Genomic DNA, 21,566 nt, shown 5'->3' on the forward strand with positions numbered 1-21,566 from the left:
ACACACACACACACACACACACACACACACACACATACATTTACATACACCCTCGTCACTGGCCACGTACCAAAATACCAGGACTAATTTAGCTGAATGATTCAAATGTCCTGTTTTTTTCTGATATAAAATTAAACATATGAGCAACAGCTCCCTGCTGTTCATGTTCTTACATGTGTTTTTTCTTTGCTTGTTATTTAAGTTTTGCCTGATTTTACATTTATCGACCAGGCAGTCTGAAGTTGTATCCCTCATTCCTCAGGTTGTACATTTGTTTTTGTGCTTCCTAGTTAATAAGCCCCCCAGTCATTCCTGTTGTCTGAGTTTTCCCTCTTGTATTCCTGTGCAGGTGATGCTGGTTGGAGACTCTGGTGTGGGGAAAACATGTCTACTGGTTCGCTTTAAAGACGGAGCTTTCCTGGCTGGCAGCTTCATCTCCACTGTGGGCATTGACTTTAGGGTGAGTTTTAATCCCCCACATGCATGCAAACGGTTTAGTAAAATGGGGCCATATGTTCTAATGTTTTATTTTAATTCAGTGTCTTTATATGCCCCGGGAGCTATGAGTATATCTTGTGTTAAAAGTCTCACAAGATAAGATATTGATTTCTTAAATTAGTTTGACATGCTTTAGTTTTTTAGTCTCCCTCGTTGATAACTGTCTCTCGTGTGCCAGTTTCGTGTTCCCACATGGGCAGCCAAGAAAGAGCATGTCCATCTTTTCTAATGATCACACTCAGGTGTCCAACACACAGAGACAGGAGACCGCTCAGAGCGACACTCAGACCCAGAGCAGAAACAAAGAGACCGCTGCCCCCATCCGGCTCTACGATGACCTCATGCACAGTGTCATGTCAGCTATGCTGACACATTTACATTGTAGTTAATGGATGTATTATCTGTCTTATCAGATATGTCGTGTAATATCTTAGCCCATCTACTTCACCTATGGTGTTAAATGTTATTTAAAGTTCCAAAGCCATCAAGTGCAACATGATGTGTGTTTTAAAGTAACCAACCATTGTATAGCCGTGTGAGTGGGTTGGATGACTTTGTGGGTGGATGAGCGGTTGATTTATTTACTTATGTAACATCTCTTATAACACTGTCTGTGGTCCCGATGTACATTTAGGCCTATCTAAGCAAAACAGAGGCCTTCATCAGCTACATCTGTCTGCTGCATTTACTACAAATGGAGGAAGAAGTACAAAACTCATAAGGTTGTGTGCTTAGTCTGCTCTTTTGTCATATTGACTTATTATTTAATTGCAGTGCGGCACAGAGCTGTGTAACATGAATAATGTCATTATCATCCCGTTCTGTTCTGCATGGTTTCTTGTTGAATGGTTTAGTTTTCCAGTACAATAGGAATAGACCTCCTCCACTCACGGGGATCCTTCCCCAGTCAAACTGTAGAGTCTTTATTTTTTACATATATTCACGATTTTCACAAGCACACTCTTAGAAGACTTAACAACGGTCATGAATGCCTACATGTTAAGTGTGCACAAATGATCTAAACATAATGTTTGAGAAGCTGAGTTACTTTAAGGAGGAAAACATGGAGGTCCACTGTGTTTGTCTTCCCACGGAGGATACACAGGGATTGTTGTCATCATTGTTATTTTTAGCAAAAGACAGTTTTGATTCCTTTTTTAGTTGGTGGGAAAGATGGGCAATTTGCTTCGTATGGGGATTTGATCCAGTTCCCACTTCAAAGCTTCAGCGAGATGCTGTGTTTTCTTCCCCCTCCTTGTTTATTGTGGTCTCATCTCGCTTAAGCCTCAGCATGTTCTCAGGATTACAGCGTTGCACTGGTGCCTTGTTGGGCTTAAAGTACATGGAGTCAGAATAAGGAATATAACTCCACACAAATAGCATTTCACTATGAAATGTCACTATTGAGGTATTTTAAAGGTCCGTAAATGCATAGACTGAGTGAAAAACAAGACCTAATGATATTAATTCTGTGTTGATCTCACCTTGTTGTCGGTTTCTCAAGCTCATTGGGATTTATAATTACTGCTAAACACTAATAGGAAAAAGAACAGACTCTTTATGGCAATGACATATAGACCTAATCAGGTTAATTGGATGTGATTTCACCTCCTATAGCTCGCTAGTGAAAGAAAAAGAGAAGCTTTGCTTATGCTGCAGTTTATATCACTTACCAGCGAGTGTGGGGTCTTATCATCCTAATAAATCTCACTCTGCTGCATATGTCAAGGATTGGAACCTGCACCTGTAAACCTTTTTTAGTTTAGGTCAATCTTTACAGCAGTACAACCTTTTTATATTTGTCTTAGAAAACTGCTCAATAACAAAGAAATGCCTGATTTTAAATTGGTAAAAGTCGTCACGTTCAGGTTTTTGCTCAAAGCAAATTATGCCAGAGAGAGCCAGACTTGAAAAAGAGCATCTGCACACTCAAATCTGTTTATAAATCTTTATAAGACCTTCTTTTAAAGCAAAGAAAACCAAATATACAGCACACTTGCAAACTACAATGCAGCATGTGAAGGTCATCAGTTGCCATGGTAATGGAGGTGCTAACCGACGGGCAAGGTGACTGGGATTGACCGGAGGGCAGAGCTCGTCTGTGTGCTTGATTTGTTCGCCTCCTGAAGTTTTTGGCTTGTGAGAGCAAGAGTGCTTGTGATTTTCTTCTTCTTTTGCTTCAATCAGGAGGGCATAAGCAGAATGTGGACGCCATCATGTGGGTGTAAAGGACTCAATGTTTTATGACTTGAATGTCCTGCAGACATTTTCTTTTCTAGTTTCTCTATCACTTGCTGCACTGTATCACATCTAATCCCCTGATGTCACTTGTAGGCTCTGCATGTCAGTGGAGGACAACTTTAGTTGCTATGAAATGAATCGGTAGCTCTGCAGGACTTTACAGTGTAACCAGCAATTACCTACTGGTCTCCACTTGTCTTTACATCAAGGTCCGTCTCTGCAGAGCACCGATCAACAGATTCATTTCTTTAAGGAACCTGTCGCACATATCCGTATGACAGAAACGTATGCCCGCGCATACGAAATATCGGCAATAGGTTGATATAAATTAAGAGTAAGTTGTGATCGTTTGCAGGACGCAGACGATACGCCGAACACGCCAGACATACACAGTTCCGTATGGCAGAAACATGCCACCGTATATGAAAATTTGCTCAAAATGTGTCAGTCAAAATATGTCCAACTTTTCCACAGCGGTGTTGTAGCTGACGTATACATAACAAATGCATAACTAATTATTATACGTATGTCAAACATTGATAGCTTATCACTATGGGAATAGGGTATCCACTCGTTATCAATAGATTGGCAGTAGGATTCACCGTCAGCCGACGTAGCCTATATCTAACGTACCTCTAACGTAGTCACGTAGGTATTCACGTAGGTATTTACGTAGGTAAGTATTCACGTACGTATTCCGTATTCACGTATGTCTAACGTCACGTCTGCATATCTTATGAAGCACACGTTGGGTACGTCCGGTAATTTTGAACATGCTCAAAACATCAGCGTTCACCAACGCACCCCAGCGTAACACAGTGAGCTCTTAACGAATACTACTTGTACCTTACCTTATATCAACGTACACCAGCGTGTTGCCAATATTTTGTATACGCCATATTTTTGTATATCTTATGCATTCGTTGGGCATAAATTTTGTATTAGTAAGTGATGCGCTATCAATAGGTTAGACATGCGTATCTGTATATGTTCACTTTTCCGATCCGATGAAAAGTTGGACGTATTTGGACTCTGACAAATTTTCGTATGCGCCGGCATAAGTTTCTGTCATATGGATATGTGTGACAGGGCCTTGACCACAGATAAAAAGACGGAGATTTTATTTTCTTTGGCTTAGTTTTTGAATTTAGTTTAGTGGTTAATTAGACATTAGGGAAGTTACACTTATTAAAATATGACGGGCTATATCATTTAGAATTGAATTAGACATTGATCTGTATAAAGCTATCGAAACAAGTGAAGTGAAAGCTTTCCACTTTGAATAATGCAGACCAAGTAGTTACTGTCATTTTAGATCCATTCGTTTTCACATTAGTCTGACAGGATGATGGAATCGTAATGCTGTTTTTTTGCTGTAATTTGACATGCTTTGGTGGGTCTATAATCATTATTAGGACGCATTGTGTGATTCAATGTTTTTCCTGCAATCAACAAATCCCATGAAAAGACTAAAAACAACAAAGTATTAGTCATTCACTTAATACTTTGCAACTTCCCCACCCACCCTATCTGTGGTACAAAGGCACAAACGTGTGCGTGTGCGTGTGCGTGTGCGTGAAAAAATAGTTTCAAAGGAGCTCTATGGCACAGAGAATGAAGCTATATCCGGCTGTGGCTACATAGAGAAGTCTTCTTAGTAGGATCTATTCAAGGATTCACGGTTGATTTGTCATTCTGCAACACAGGGTTGCACAACAAAATGCAGTTGCAGTCCATACATGCTACACAAGAACAACTAAAGAAAACAAACACGGTAGTGAATTCCTTTTATGCATTTTCTTTTAATTCATTGTTGGTTTGATCTTTTTTGGGGGGATTTGTTGACAAAATGAGAATATAGAACTAGACTTACCCTTTAATGTGAACTGCATGTATATTACACGTTGTTGTTGTTGTTATTAGGGTTTTGGGGTAATGCACTACCGGTTCTGTAAAAACTCATGGGTAAGAACTACAGTCTATGGGCTGCAACTGTCCTTGGTGCTGAACTCCTCCAGACTTGGGTTTAACCAAATCCACATCAATCTGTAACCAAACGCATGAAATATTTGACATGTCAGCCAGCCAGCCATCTTAATCAGATTTTCACACACTGCAGGACCAATATAAATGTTTATTGTTGTAATAGTCCACATCCATCATACTATCAATTCCCCTTAACTTTTCTGCCTCTTTCCTACTTGGCATGCGATTTGGCTTTTTGCTGAAAACTAATGTGTGGTGTGTTTATTCTTTTAAATGTTGTAGCTTGAAGCCAAACAAATGCATCCCACAGTTACAAAGAGCAGCGTGGAAGTTGATGAGTTTATCTTGGCTGTAAACATAATGAGTCCCAAATGTTGTTTACTGAAAACCTAATGTCAGCTTCAAAGAGGATTCTTTCTCCATTATTGTGGTGAAAATGTCTTCATTTTGAAACAAAGCTTTGAGAGTAATTTCTTTGAGATTCAAACAGAGGACTGTTAAGGAGGAGGAAAAAGAGGAAATGCTCAGACAGGAAGCCAATTAACAACATTACACCAAAAGGCTTCCTTTCATTTCCGATGTGGCAGGAAAAAAACAACCTTTCTTTCCCTCTCCCTCTTCAAAATCTACCTCACCTTGTGACACTGGAGAGAAGTAATTCTTCAATCCCTCTGTTGACACAACTGCAGTAATGGGGAGAAGAGCAGCACTTCCCACCTCTACTGAGAGACTAGGGAGCTGCTCCCAGCTGTCAGTTCTGCCCCGGGTGACAGCCCTCTTATGCAACCAGAGATTTCACCTCTCTGTACCTGTTTTAATAAACGTGGCTTCTTGTTTAAATTGGGAAGACGGAGTCAGAATGATGCCAAACTTTAGGATTTTCAGCCTCTATGGGTGGCAATTTCAATTTGTTGGTTTGTTCAACCCTTTTGTGCTTCAGACTGAAATATCTCAGCAGCTACTGGATGGATTGCCATGACATTTTGTACACACTTTTATGATCCCCTGACGTTTTCCTCATTTGTGGTTTTGAGTTATATGATATATCTTATTTATATTTAGCCACTGCTTTCATCTTGTTTGGTTTATCTTTACAATGGTTTCTATCCTCTTGGCTTCTACAAGTCCTTAATTGTGTGCCAGTTAATGTTTACTACTCACCCTTCTTATTATTGTCACATCAAGCATAAAAACAGCTTTTCTTTTCTCTCTCTCTGTCATTCTGGAGCTTAACTGCTTGATTTAAGGTGCATGACCAGCCTTGAACTCGGTGACCTCATGCTTGCAGATTTCTCAAATCATATTGGCATGCGATGTGTGCCACAATATAAATAATTTGCCCAATGAGTTAGTCACAGATCATTTAAATTCACTGTGATAAACTGATAGTTGCATCTTATATTCTTGGGAGGAAGTGAGTTATCATAGCAGCCCAGGACATTTGAAACCGCACAACACTGCCTCCTTCTCCAATGATTTACTTAGAACACTCGATCTAGTGGTGGTCCATAAAAGGTCCTTGGCAGGGTTAAGAGACACAGATCACATGTGCCATACTAATTAATTGCACCATGTTTGTAGTCAGAATTGTACACGAGACCTTTTATCTTAATGATTTATCCTTGCAGTGCTAAATCAGCTACAATCGATGGGCTTGAGTTCATCACTGAGTAATGGGTGGCAGAGAGCAACTGCGCTTCACATATCAGATTCATGCTGCGGTGAGGATTGTTGTTTTTATCCATGTTTATCCATGGCTCGAGGAAAGGCCGTGTCAAATATCTCAACAACTACTGGATGGATTGCCATCAAATTATACAAAGACATTAATGGTCCTGAGAAAATGAAACATTGTGACTTTGGTGATCCCCTGATTTATAACTCAAGCGTAGAATATTGGATATAACTCGGCCTATACCTCACTGAATTAATAACGGAGTTAATAACGGATAGTTTAGGCTAACTTTACCCCTGTGCGTCACAACTTAGACTAGAAGTTTCAGAGTTAAAGCTTAAAAATTAAGTTTCTCTTTTCAAGCAAAGCAGGAGAGCTTCACACAATACCCGACATCCCCATTGATTCAAGTTTCACTTTCCTCTGATGTTATTTTTGGGCGTAATTAGTATGTATGTGGGGGTGGGGGCTATGAATCGGGCAACTGCAAAAAATCTTCACTTAACATTTTAGTTGTCTGATTTTTAGGATAACTTGAAGTGGGGATGCATTTCAGCACTGTACTGCATTGCAACCTGAAAGAGACATAAAGAATACATGTAGAAATCCTTTCCCTTCAGCCTTCGATACGTTTGCAAGACAACATGCTCACACTCATCCTTATTAACCAGGATCAAAGCCAAATACTGCTGATGGGAGGGTTTCCTTTTCCAAAAAAAGGGAGCACCTGCTCTGAATTCACTTGTGTATTTTGTACATTAATGAGGCGCAAAGCTAATTCAGCAGCTACAGTAGCATTGTAGTTGTTTATGTCTCCAATGACCTTTTATTGTCTTAGGTGAACTGACCAGTGCAGCCATCAGGACTGAATTATTTATAATTGAGCTATTTATTAACAGTATAGACTGTGTGTGTGTGTGTGTGTGTGTGTGTGTGTGTGTGTGTGTGTGTGTGTGTGTGTGTGTGTGTGTGTGTGTGTGTGTGTGTGTGTGTGTGTGTGTGTGTGTGTGTGTGTGTGTGTGTGTGTGTGTGTGTGTGTGTGTGTGTGTGTCAGGAGGGGTTAATCTGTAAATCTCCCCAACACACGCTTACCTCACATGCTACATGTCTTTGGAAATATAATGGGGAGTTTGAAGGTGTTCAGAATATGTAATAGGTGTTTCCTTTTCCTTCATTAAAATCTACAAAGTAAGTAACGAGTTTAATGTTAAAGGAGGCAACACGTGTCTCTGTGTGTAAAGCTGTATCTTCACATTGTGCCAATATGTTCTTTGTCAAACCACCTGAAATTGAAGCTGTAAATATAGATTTTTTTTGTATTACCTGTGGTCCGGCCAACCTCTGGTAAACAGTGTTTCATGATTGCACTGAAAGACTGAGCCCTTGTGTGGTCAATAGCATTGATAGTGGCTTAATGGGCTGAATGTGTGAGATAGTTCCACGATCTCAGTTTAGCTGGGATGAGAAGGAAAGATTATCTCATTTTGATTATCTTTCCAGGGAGATGGGAATAAAACAGACAGAACATTTTAAAAGCAATTTGCTGTGGGTCCAAATGCTGTCCGAGTATGTAAGTACATTTGCGACATTAAAAGTCTGTTCTGAAATATGTATCTCTCCATCAATAGATGGAGAGATGCATATTTCAGAGAGATTCTGTTCAATTCCATTCAGTGGCACATTTAATGGCTGTCAATGACACACACACACACACACACACACACACACACACACACACTATATACAAGTTCACACTGATAACACTGCTCAACAGATGTGGCAACTGTTAATGAAGCAGGGCCGAGCCAGGCAGGCAGGTCTTGTTATGCATCTGTCTCTCTCTTCTGACTGCATCCAGACATTGTTAGCCGTCTCTCTTACATCACTGTTGGCAAATAATGTTTGTGAAAACTGGCGCGGTCTTGTGTTTAGTCACCATGTTTTGGGATGCAGGCGATCTGTTCGAATGCCGGCAGTTCCTCTGTTAAGCTCTGAAGTTATTTGCCCCAATGCATATGGTGTGAAAAAGGCTTAAAATATAAGTGTTTTGTTTATTAATCGGCAACTATTATTATTTTTCAACCAACAAACCAGTTTTTCCATTATTATGCTCCTTAAAACTCGTACGTTACTACATTTCAGGATGAAATGGTGTTCTTTATACTCCACCATATTTATATGACCTACTGTAGTTATTAGTTACTTTGCTGATTTTAGACTTCATAAAAAACGTAACGTAAAATATAATGAAATGCAACAGATTAAACTAACAAAGTATAAAGTAGTTAAAATTGGCTCTACTACATCATTGAAATGTTGCTTGTACGTTATTGCATAAGTAACAATCCAATATATATAATAGCAGTATTGATAGCGTAACACGTACTTATACATTCCTAGCGTATTCCTTCGCCATATGGCGGAAACTATGCCGGCGTATACATAATATCGGCAATACACTGCTGTACGTTGTTGAACGCTGAAGCCGTGAAACATTTTTGAACATGCTCAAAAAACATTTCACGGTAAGTACGTGATACGCTATCAATAGGCTCTGTATACGTTCATATACGTTGTATATGCTAATTTCCATATGTGCCAGCATACGTTTCTGCCATACGGAACTGTGTGACAGAGCCTTTAAGCATTTCTACATTGTGGTGTTGCTACTTTTTCTGAATACTTCTCTTCCCTCCCTGGTAATTTGATTTATCTTTTGGGATTTTGGACAAAAAAAAAGATTTGACAATTTGATGACGTCACCTTGTGCTGTAGGATACTGGGGTCTGCGTTTTTCATTGAGAAAATAAGCGTCAGATTCATCGATAATAAAAATAACTGTTAGTTGCAGACCTCGTGTGGAACTCATCGGAATGCAACACACACACACACACACACACACACACACACACACACACACACACACACACACACACACACGTTGCGCCATCATGTTTTGTACCTTTGACTCATGAGCCAGTCCGTCCTTAGCAATGGAAAAGAAAAAGATAAAATTAGGACGCGGGTGATGTGAATCACTTTCCGTTTACTTTCATCTCTGATTTAAAAAGACTCAACGTGCCTGCCTGCCTAATACACCCCGAAACACTCACTGTGTACAGTAGGTTGTTTTTTGCATCGTATCTGACGTGTCACACTATTTTAGATTTATTATACAATGCATTTTGAAGTGGCTGAAAATCTTTAGACATTATGTTTTCGAGAGAGTGACTCATGCAACAAGTGGATGTTAGTCATTGCATAATTACTGTGACTCAAAGTGCAAACTAGATGCACTTTGGCACAAGTGTATTTACATACTCTGAATTGTAATCATTCAGCTGTTGATTTTTCCTTTTGTGCAAAAATAGAGTTGATTGTGCAGCTTTGTTTTTATCGACCTTGTAGATCAGCAGGAGTCAAAACCATATCAAGCTGATGACAGCAGAGAGGTTGTTGCTTTGACAAGTTGAAGAATGCTGATGGAGTTGTGTGGGAGTCCCTCCAACTATTGACAAAAGGCTGGTGAAATGATTTCTCGCTTCATTTATATTCGAGATGAGATGAGACGACACAGAAGAGCTGAGACTGACCTCTAAATATTGTGGGCTTTAATGAACTGAAGGTCTTAAATACCATAAGTTGTCCATGTCTAATCATAATTTACATATTGCATGATGAGTTTTAAAGAGAGAAAAGTTTCAGATACCATCATATGAGTCTGTGATGCCCATTTTAGAGAGCGAGCGCAGAAAATGGATGGAAAATAAGACAGCAGGGAGAGAGGCAGCGCTGGCATGTGAGAGGACAATAACGGATCATCATGAAAATCAAGCTTTGACTCGATGATTGCATCTTCTTCTAAAAGCTTCCGCTACTCTTTGATTCTTCCTCTGTCATTGTGCATGTGTCACTGACAGTCACACATGGCAGTCTTTATGCAACTCTTTCGCTTGTTTCCAGCATCTAGACATTCTTTTTTTCTTTATAGTTGTAGTTTATATAGTCGATGGCTGATTAATTTCTCCATTATCCCCTCTCTCTCGCCTGCCAGCCTGTCTACACGCCTGCCTTCTCTGAGTGGGTGCAATTACAGTGCCAAGCTTCATCATGTCATCAAGTGGTAGTCTTTTTCTTTTTCTTTTTTAAATGAATTGAATTAAGATACAGTTAGAGCTACAATGAGAGCCAGAGGCACAGTACACAGAGAAACAGGCACTCCATGTAACCTTAACTTAAAGCCATTCTGCTGGATTTTCTGTAATTGATGTGTCTAATTCTATAATAAGGTGTGAGCTTTTCTGTTATATACATATATATATTAGCCCCCGCACTTACTAAAGGTTGTCAAGCATTCAGCTTCATTTGACTGTTTGTCCAAGTGAGTGTATGCCTAGGGAGATGTTTGTAATTAATAAAAAGCAGCTTTGCCTCCTGCTGGCCTAATGTCACAGACCTAGAGCGGCGAGCCCTGAGGAGCAGCATGAATATTTAACCATGGCATGAAAGAGGTGGCAAGGGACTTGTTGGAATATGGGAGCATCACTGGACGAAGCTGATGAAAGATGGAAATGGTGAAGAATTAGGCGAGGGGAGATGGATTTTGTTCAACAGAGAGACCTGTACAAAGAAACAGAATATCAAGAGGATAACAGGGTGGAACGAATAAATAGAAGTATGCTTATTTTTAAACGTGTAACTAAATGTAATACTTACCTCAAGCCTGATCCTGTTAGTTGATGTTATGAAGCGCATCCTTTTCTGCTTTGAATTTCCTTTTTTATAAGTAATTAGTTTTCTCACAAACTGATTTCACAGCTGCAACTGCAAAAGTTACTAAAATGTGCTAAATGATAGCGACAATAGTTCTAATTGTAAATAACAAGCAGATGAAAACTGGTTTGTACATTTTAATTGCATAAACAAACTCTCAAACCATTTATTCAGTAAACAAAAAAAGGACACATTTCCTTTTTCACATGCAGTATAATGCAGATTCACCACAGGTTGCACAAGGTGCGTGTGAAAGGTGGCAAAAGTTATGTTTATATTCAGTGTTGCACAAAGTGTGACTTGTGCTTGACCACCAAGATGAACTCCATCGCGCTGCTAGTGGTTAAAAACTCCACATTAGCAGTCAGTGCAGTTCAATTCTCTGGTTGTAATGTGAATGCAGGGACATTACAGTGAAGGCTATCCAGGGATGGATTATCTTGTCGTCTGGCCGCTGCAGTATGTCACGTGATGCAGACCGACGTCTGTGGCCTGACCCAGAGGACGTGATGTTGATTGGAAGGAAGTGGTTTGTTTTCCTTGAATGCACAGTTCTGCTCATCTACCTCCAGTGTTTTACTTTAGATTTGTGCACCTGCTCACTTGTGTTCTATATTTGTTTTGTTGTTTGAGGAAAAACTGAGGCGTCAATGACATTTGAAGGACGGACAAGAAATGTTGGAGTTCCAGCAGCTTGCCCCACAACCTACTCTGTGCTGTGATTCAGCCACAGAAGATCATTAAGCACCACGCATGATCACAGCAAACGCACAACCATAATGTGCTCCTTTGTGTTGCCATTTGATTTGTGTCATGCCAGTGTGTGTGTGTGTGTGTGTGTGTGTGTGGGCCTCAGAGGTCAAGGCCCACCCTCATGGCATTCTCATAATGGACCCGTGATGCACAATAAATTAACTACAAACCAGTTACTTTTTCCAAGAAGCAGCTCTAATCTGAAACATGGACGGATGTAAACAAAAAGAGCAAAGTGATCAAGGTAAATCCGTATCCTTGCCTTTTTTTAGAGGACCTAGGTCTGCAGCAGCCCTCCCGCTCTACCAGTGCTGCGGTTACATCAACATGAATGAGGAAGCCTACATTTTTGAAGGAGTGTAGTTGTCGTTGTGAAAGGGCCCTGAGGCCCGTTGCGTTCAAATTTCAATTTGTCTCTTTTTACCCAAGTTACCCAAGTGAAAAAGTCAATAACAGGAAGGTTCGGCCTTTTATACTGACACACGGCAGTCACAAGTGTTTTGGGAAAGCAGACTTTGGGAAAGCTTTTTCCCTGAGACTTAACCTTCATTCTTAGCCCTGTGACTCTTCCCAGAATCCCTTGAATGAATTCCATATTCAATTCTAGTGGTATGATAATATAATATAGTCTATATTTAAAACCCATTGAGGAACATGAGCCCATTCAAAAAAAGTGTGCAAAAAGAATAAAAAACAAGTAAATAAAAGTAACAATATGAGTAAAACATGACACTAATAATTTATTTATTGTAATTGTTTTAATCATTTTTCAATAGGCAATTATCATCAGTTGAAATTGTTACCACACAAGTTAAGGTCAGCCAGTCTAGCCCGTCAATAATTTAAATGGTGTCTATATGTTGCATTGTGTGTGGCTTGGTAATTGTGATTTATTGTCTCCAGGAGAATACCCCGTGGACTTTGAAAGTATTTGTAAAAGAGAGTCTTGTGGTTAGAAAATGCTGACGACGCTGTATCTAGAATCTTGAGGAGAGGAGGTTTAGACAATTAAGTATCAACTGTATTATAGGATGTTTAACTACCAATTCCAATCAACCTCTTAAATTACAGAGGTGGAGATGTCTGATTTATTTATATGTTGACGTCACACTATAAAGATTCCAATTCTCACACTGTGTCTGACCGTAATAATAACCTTTTATTACATGGACTGCTTTTATATAGCGCTTTTCCAACACATTCATACAGAGTCAGAGGCCACCGTACTGCCACTGCTCATCAGTAGTGATACAAACATTCACACACACACCGTTGGCCAGCCCATCATGAGCAATTTGTGGTTCAGTATCTTGCTCAAGGACACTTCAACATGTTGACCGCAGGGGCCGGGGATTGAACCTCCGTGACCATTTCCCCTCTGGTAATCACAGTTCTCCACGGTATTTTTGGTCTTATTCAATTTCCTGACATCAAATTGTGTGTCCACTTGATGTTGAGGCATGACTATACAGTAGAGGCTAATTATGATCTGAATCTGGGCTGAGGATGCAGAAGTAAAGCCTATCTCGAATGGCAAAAAATGAGTTCTATGACATGAGATTGTGTGTGTGTGTGTGTGTGTGTGTGTGTGTGTGAGAAAAAATAAGATGGAGAGGAGGGAATGAGAAGGGATCAAGAGGATTTGTGATTATTTAAATTTTGTGCGCAATAGGTTTGAGCACCATAACAATATAAACTGCAAGACGTAAAAGGATGTTTGCCGCATTAATCAGGTTTTTGATTCACTGCATTACAAATGTCTTATCTAATCTACATATTTTCCAGTATTGAGAAAATGTATTACAGGTATATCATGAAATTACATAAACTGTAATGCCGCCGACTTAGTGTGACGTGCGCTTCTATCATAACCATCAAAATAAAATGAGTGCCTTCCTGTAGGCAGGCAGGGTGAAGGGGTTGAATGTGTTTGTGGGCACAGTATGCTCCAGTGTGTGCATTTGTCTGTGTCAGCATGACTTAGAAAACTTGACAGCTGGGAGTTGGGTTGACTGCAGAGCAGAGCGCTGCCTCTCTCCCTGCCCTCGGTTCTTAACTTATTTCCCTCCATTGCTTTGATTTGTGACGTGTGTGTTGAGGCCAGGCTGCCTTTTGCACCGTTGAGCTCTCAGAGCAAAAGAAAAGATATCGAGGAACAGCCCCATATACTGTACCGTCTTTCTCATTATTTTTCGCCAGTGCGGTGAATTTGTCTCGTACGCAACCTTTTTGTGGCCATCTTGCTCCCGTTCTTTGCCTCACGCTGCCTCCATTAATGTTTTATTGGCTCACACTTCACAAGCCCCTCTGAAAGCTCCTCGTGCATTTGTAATTTATGATCCCTGTGAAGTGCTGTTAGTCATTCTCGACTGACTCTGCTTTCTCACTCATGTACCTTTTTGGGTGGGGAAAAAGATTAAATGGCTAACATCCAGTGTCTGGCTGGTAAGTCGATCAGTTTGTATTTGAAGATATGTTCTGTTTGGAGGGTGTTTGCCATTTATTTTTCTCAGGAAATGAAATTGAGCTGAAAGTAGTGCAAGCTTCTCAGCAGTCCCTCTGTAAATTGTAAGTACATTGTAACTACACAGAGCTGTGCTGCGTCAGCTCGTAAGATGTTGAAACCTGAGAAAGTTTTGAAAGTTGGAGACAGTGTTGCTGGAAGTGTGATTGACAGTCTAATCTACAATACCTTAATTCCACATTTTACCACAGTAGACTTAGTCATATAAGCTTCTCAGATGCTTTTTTATATCCTGCTCAGTCCACACTCTCAGTGCTCATTAAATCTCTCATTATGTCCTGTTCTGGCTGATATCAAGTAATTCCTCTTAACAAATCCAACATAATTATCCGCGCAATCAAGCCCGACTAACCACCCCAAGTCCTTGCAGTGCTACCATGAGCCTCTTTTTCTGGGTCACTAAATATTTATGAAGCCTCCGAGCACATTGTAGGTTGTTTTTCATGACAACAGGGAATGAAGTCTTCTGAGATTCAGATTCCTATCACAGCACACTTACAAACTACAGCTTGACTTGCCCGTGAATATGTATGAGATTCCTCCTTTGCGACTCTCAGGGAGGTAAATCAACCCAACACGTCAAAAAAAAATTGTATCTTTTTCTAAGTGCTCGGCTGGAAGGTTAGCGTGTGTGTGTGTGTGTGTGTGTGTGTGTGTGTATACATATGAGGTGATGTGACTGTCCAGGGCAGTCATTCATTTTACAAGCATTTCCTATAGAGACATTTAAGAGAAAATTTAAGGGAACTGTTTGTTAACGGAGTAATCGTGATCGTTTCAGTCTTTTTAGCCACTAGTGTGGTCGGCCCGTGATGGATTGCCTGTAAATATTTGTACGAACCAGATGTTGTTCATTCATGGGCCCCAGACAATGAAAACTACTGACTTTGATCCCCTCACTTTTCCTCTGTTCAACCTTGCAAAGGAAATTCTTAATGAGCAGAGTACTGGAAACCAAAGAAGCTGATGGAAACGGAAGTGAAGTCTTAGGCTGAAGGTTTATTAGAATCTTGATCAAGGAGAATAGAAGATGAACAGCACAAGCGAATACACAGATTCAGTCACATTGTATCTATTCAGGCGAACATCCACTCTCTCTCGACATTTATCCTCAAGCAAGGCATTCCATAAATTGTTTATCTAAAGATGGAAGATGGATCCCCTGGATGGCTCCGAATCCTAGTCGACACATAGCATCAACTGTCTGATTTAGGGCCTCTTTCTTTTTCTTGCATCTGTGCTTTGCTGCCATAAGGACAGTCGCCTCTCCAAATATGTACGGAGACTGAAGTTTGACCATATTAATATAAGTGTACCCAAAGTAATTACAGGCCTTCGTCCCACAATTACTTAACAAACATCAAGAAAAAATTCAGGTTGAAATTTGTGTTTTTTTAATGAAATGTCTCAAACCGTTGGATGGATTGCTATGAGATTTGGTGCAGACACGCATGTTCTCCCTCAGGATGATAATGAGCTGGCACCATCAACTGATCCAAATTTGTTATCAAATACTTTGGTGTATGACCAACAACCTGTAACTAATGGCATTCCCATCAACCTCATCTGTACCGTGTTTAGGGCTAATTAGCAAATGTTAGCATGCTAACAAGCTGAACTTGGATGGTGAACATAATGAGCATTATACATGTTGGCATTGAAAGCATGTTAGCATGCTGACGTAAGTATTTAGCTCAAAGCACAGCTGTGCCTAAGTACAACCTCATTGTTGTAGATTGTTGCAGATCATTCTCTGGTTCCTGCTTTTCAAATGTGACACTTTGCTCCTTTTTTATTTCTTATATTTGATAGTAAACTAACTATATTTGGGTTTTGGACGAAACAAGACATTTGAAGACCACATCACATTAGGCTCAGGGAACTTAAAATGCACTATTTATAAACAAAATGATTAATAAAGAAAAGAATCTGAAGATTAATTGATAATGAAAATACTTATTAGTTGCATCCCTAATTTCCTCCTCAAGCAGGGCAGCGTTGGTCTTACAGTGTAGATCAATGAGATGTAATGCTCCTCCAGGTGTTGGATCAGGAGTGATGAATGAGGTGAAGGGCAGAGGGCAGATTCACACACCAGAGCTGATTTATCCGTCTGGCTGACTTCTGTATATAGGCCAGGTGTGCAATTGGGCTACAGGGACAAGTCGGCCCATATATACTGTACTGTAACGTTTGGTAAATGGCAATGATTTATAGAGTGAATTGTCTTCTTATGATTTGTAATCTCGACTGAGCCAAATGGGCATAAGGCTTATTTTGTCCATGCGATAAGAGCAGCTCTACCTAACATTTAGTAAAGTTATTTTTAACTTGAACCAACTCCTGCCATCATTTCGACTGAATTTAATTTGATGGCAGGTTGTTTAACCTTTTGTGTGCATCTAGCTCACCCAATAGAGACAGAGAGAGAGAGAGGAGAGAGAGAGAGTCGCCCTCTGACCTGGGAAACTGCACATCCATTTGGCTGATCCTCACCCTGCTGTGTGGTGCAGCAGATTGAAGCCGAGATCAGAGGAATGTTTCTCTAAGATGGCGAGACGCAGGGAGGCGAGGAGAGCAGAGAGGGTAATCCTCTGGAGGAAAGAGGCGAGACTTTATGAAAAGGGGCCAAAGTGAGGTGCAAACATGCAATATTGATGGAGAGAGGAGAGGAGAGGAGTGTCTGACCACAAACTGACGCTTACACACCTCCAGGTTGTTTCTTCCACACACTGTAGAAGTTGTTGCTGGTTGGAAAACATGTTTAAATTTAGGCACTGTCACTTATGATTTCTTGCTTTCATTTCCAGAATAAAGTCCTGAACATTGATGGAGTCAAGGTGAAGCTCCAGGTAAGAACTTCATTTAATCCTGAAAAATCATTTTACGTTTTCCTACACAATTTGTATAATACGAGAGTGGCCAAGAGAAAGGTGTCAACCAAATAAGAATGAGGCTCTAACCCCTGTGGCCTTGTAGCCCCCTGTCAGATCCTGTTTCTCACCTACTTCTGTCTCCAAGATAAAAACAACATTTGAGCTTTAGCAGTGCCTCTAGATGATGCATGTGCCTCATCGCGCAACATGAAGTAAAGATGAGACTGTGGCCTTGATTTGTGAGGAAATCAACCATCTTGATACAAAAAGCCCCTCAAAGATAATTAGGGTTTTTCTATCTCCATAACTACTGTCCATGAGGCTTTGAGTTTTCTTCCCTACTCCACACTTCATTCACTGTTTCATTAACGTCGTTGTATTATTTGTATAGTTCTCACAGAGCAAGCAAATGTGTGAATCATCCCTAGTGATTCGAATTAGGTGTTGACGGAAGCTGGTGGAGTGGGCTTTTGCTCGGTAATTTATTTGAGGTAAATTGTCTGTCAGTCTGCTGAGCACACTGTAGCCTACAAACGAAGAGAAGGAGAGTTATTTTTCCTCCAGTAATTGGCTTTCTTCATTACTGTCACCTGGATCCTGGGGGGGAGGGCTATTGCCCCAGGGGGCAATCGGGGAGCAGAATCAGCAACAAAGCTGACACGTCTCAGAAAGACAGAAAAAAGAGAGAAGGTCCAGAAAAAATGCTCATTAAAAAATCTACAGAAAGAAAGTAAGAGCTGTGGTCAACCTGCACAGGTCTGCTCTAAGAAGAGAAGTAAATGTAATTTCCAATGGAGTCGAACTGTGATGAGAGACAATGTTGCCTGGTGGGGGGGAAAGACAGACTTAAGGTTGTTCATGGGGACGAATGGCATCGACCACAGCTAATTAATATTCAATATCATGACCCAGACCGAGTTAAAGATTAGGAATGATGGGAAAGAAATATGTGCTGTGACCTTAAATCTGGACTAACAAGGAATGTGTTATATTGGCAATGGATCCGATAACGTATGTGTAATGTAAAATGGGTTGCTTGTAGGGATTGTTGCATCTGTTAGCTCATTGTTTTCATTTCACAGCCTTTTAACTTTAGTGTTTTGATTCCCTCTCGTCCTTCTAATCAACCTTGTTTCCAGCCGCCGCAGGGCAGCAAAAAAATTAAAGCTTTGATGAACGCACTTGCATGTCACCTGCCCAACACCAAATGGTAGGGAAATAGTGTGCTTACATTAATCAGGTGGAAGTGACCATGACTAACTAATGTTGCTCCGGGTCTGCCGATACGTACATAGGTCACGTTAGCTTCATGCTGATAATTTCAATGTTGCGCTTACAGACTGCTGCGCTGCCCCCGAGTGGCAAAAATAAATAAATGAATACAGCCTTGAGTACGGATTTCTTTCAGTGCTGAATTCACAAGAAAATGGCCTATTCAATAGTCCTGCATATTTAATTTCCATATTCCAGACTTATCCAGGATCACAGGAGTAAATTGAACAGAGGGCTTCACAATGAGCTCTAGCGAGATGGCTGAGCAAACAGGGGATTTATTAAAAAGATGGAAACTGCTGTGTCTATTCAGTGACCTTCCGCTCTTATTCCCTGCAGATCTGGGACACAGCTGGACAGGAGAGGTTCCGCAGTGTCACTCATGCCTACTACCGTGACGCCCATGGTGAGACACGTGCATATACACACACTTGTGTGCAGTTTTGAGATTGTTGTACTGCGGAGGATTTACTGTTACCCTTCATATACTGGACGTTCAACCTAATATTCAGATTATGGCAGTTTTAGTGTTTGGTGTTTGTTTTGTTTTTTAACCATGGAGTGTTTCGTAGCAGAGGGGAAGCTATGACGTGCATACGCTTTTATACATTGGACACTCTTCCTGTGCACCAAATTATTGCCTACACATGCTGTGTTGCCATAAAAATATAGTTTTTTTTATACCAGTTATAATTGACAGCCGTGTTAGTGTCAAGGTGAAGATGAGATTGCTTCCATAGTGCAGTATAATGAAGCGCTGAGGTTTTATAACTCTTCTCCTGGGATGGAAGGACAACACATTCTGGATTCATGAGAGTCTTTTGATGATCAGTAATCAGTAATCACAGATGGGTGTGTGTCTGCATGTAGCTCTGTCTACTTTTTATTCAAAACGGTGTGCCATACAAGTTCATTTAGAAAGCTCTTAGTGGCCACACTCCAAAGCTGGAAATCGAGGCAGAGCTGCTTATAGTAAATTGCTTCAATCAAATCCACATAACCTTGTATATTAGGCACATAACTCAAACCCTGATTATTATCACAAACATAGTGTGATTAGTAATGTTCCATCTTTCTTTAACCATCCAAGTTTAATTATTAAGTCACACATACAGTGTCTGTTACTCCAACTTCTAGTTGTCGCCAAAGGGCAATTGTTTTGGCCGGGTGCACCCCAGAGTCTAAATATGAATTTCTCATGTTATTCCCAGATCACACACACACACACACACACACACACACACACACACACACACACACACACACACACACACACACACACACACACACACACACACACACACACACTAACTACTGCTGAACTGGCATAAGCAGTAAGTGTTTCAGTGAAAACAGCTTGATAATAGATGAAACATACCTGAAAGAACTAAAGGATTTAACCTTTTTCTTCTTTTTTTTTACATGCAAAGCTTTCCAAGTGGGACTGACTTTTCTATGAGAGGCAAAATGGGGGCTTTTTTTTCTTCTTGATAGTCACACAATGTCGCAGTATGCGTTTTGTCATTGTGTCCCCTCATATTGAGAATGCATCACCTGGTTCCATCTTGTAATCGTGTGTGTGTGTGTGTGTGGGGTGTGATTTAGGGAGTATAAATGGTCTGTGTGTTATTCTCATAATGCGTGCCATGCACTGGTGGTTACCCTGCATATTTATAGCAGGATTTATTTGTCTCTGTCCTCTGGAAGTAAGAGACCCTGGAGGACTTTTAGCAGGTCCAGTTTCAGGCACAACGCCCGGGAACTTTCCTTCCTCTGAAAACCACATCACCCATCTTTTGTAGTGTAGCCTTAGATATCTCAGTGTCAGGATTTTCAATTGCTTTTACTACCACCATGAAGTATATCACAGGATAAGTTCAGGCAGCTGCACTGTCTATACCACAGATACAGAACACAGTGTTGCATCCTCAGAGATGTTACCTTTTTTTTACGCTGATCTCCTCACCTGTCTGTCTAGAGCTGGCAGTGAGAAAATAATTAGAAATAGCCTCTGGTATTACTATGATAGAATCAGAACGATAAACTTTTATTTTAGCTTCTGTAGGATTTATGAGAGCTTGACAGGCTTGTGTAAATGAACGTCTTTTGTGCCGAGCGCAAGACCAGAGCAAAAAGCACTCCGCTCATCACTTAAACACCCGTGTAGATCCAGGGCCTATAAATGTTGCTGACTGATTCACTGCATCTTTTGACTTAACCTGAACAAACTCCTGTTTCAGCAACATCGGTGAGCTTTGGCAGTTTCTGAAGTGTTTTACAAAAGGCTCCGGTACTTTGGTTTCCCCAGTTGTCAGTATTTTGATCAAACCAAAGCACAATACATTTTGATCGGTCTACTTACCTTTTACACTGTGTGTGTAAACTCTACACTGTCTCTTTGTGCTGCCCATAAACTCTGAAAACAAACTCAAGTTTCTTTCTGCAAAGTGCACTTTAGTCCTTCCTTGTATGCCCAGAGTGAGCCCCTGCGACTTGTCCCTGTTTTAAGCTACACTGTACATCTGCCTGCATTAAAGTATCTCTATGAAACACCAGCCGACCTTGGGCAAAGCTACGCCTTGAATCGTATACAGTTGTTTAAGTGCTGTGTGGCAGAGGGTAAAGAAAGTGCACATTTGTCTGTATCATTTGAAAATGATACATCCAAGCTGTATGCAGGAAGATTAAAGGCAATGAGTAACTTTTTCTTGTTCACAACATTGCCAAGTCTGACAACACCTCAAGCTTTTAATAATAATTGATAGCTTGAGGCCAGGAAGCTGTGTTTAATGCCAACGGCCACAAATTAAATTCTACTCAGCGTCCCATGCCATGGCTTACTGCAACTGTGTTATGGTTTATCGCTGCTTTATTCATATGCAACACTTTTTATGTTTAAGCCAATGTCAGGGACATAATGACACACTGAATTACTTTCAGATCGCACAGTTTAGAGAAGTCTGGCAGG

General features: G+C 40.5%; 1 protein-coding gene across 2 annotated transcripts in view; it reads left to right on the plus strand.

Annotated features, from left to right (window-relative positions):
- LOC115011959 (ras-related protein Rab-26-like) overlaps window positions 1–21,566 on the plus strand; it is a 44,428-nt gene that overhangs the window by 1,945 nt on the left and 20,917 nt on the right. For both annotated transcript variants that reach the window (XM_029437268.1, XM_029437267.1), the window contains exons 2-4: window positions 350–460; window positions 17,261–17,302; window positions 18,938–19,004. In XM_029437268.1, coding sequence (XP_029293128.1) covers window positions 350–460; window positions 17,261–17,302; window positions 18,938–19,004 — 220 coding nt within the window. The remainder of the gene's footprint in view (window positions 1–349; window positions 461–17,260; window positions 17,303–18,937; window positions 19,005–21,566) is intronic.

The sequence above is a fragment of the Cottoperca gobio genome, chromosome 8 (genome assembly GCF_900634415.1).
Source record: "Cottoperca gobio chromosome 8, fCotGob3.1, whole genome shotgun sequence".
Taxonomy (NCBI): domain Eukaryota; kingdom Metazoa; phylum Chordata; class Actinopteri; order Perciformes; family Bovichtidae; genus Cottoperca; species Cottoperca gobio.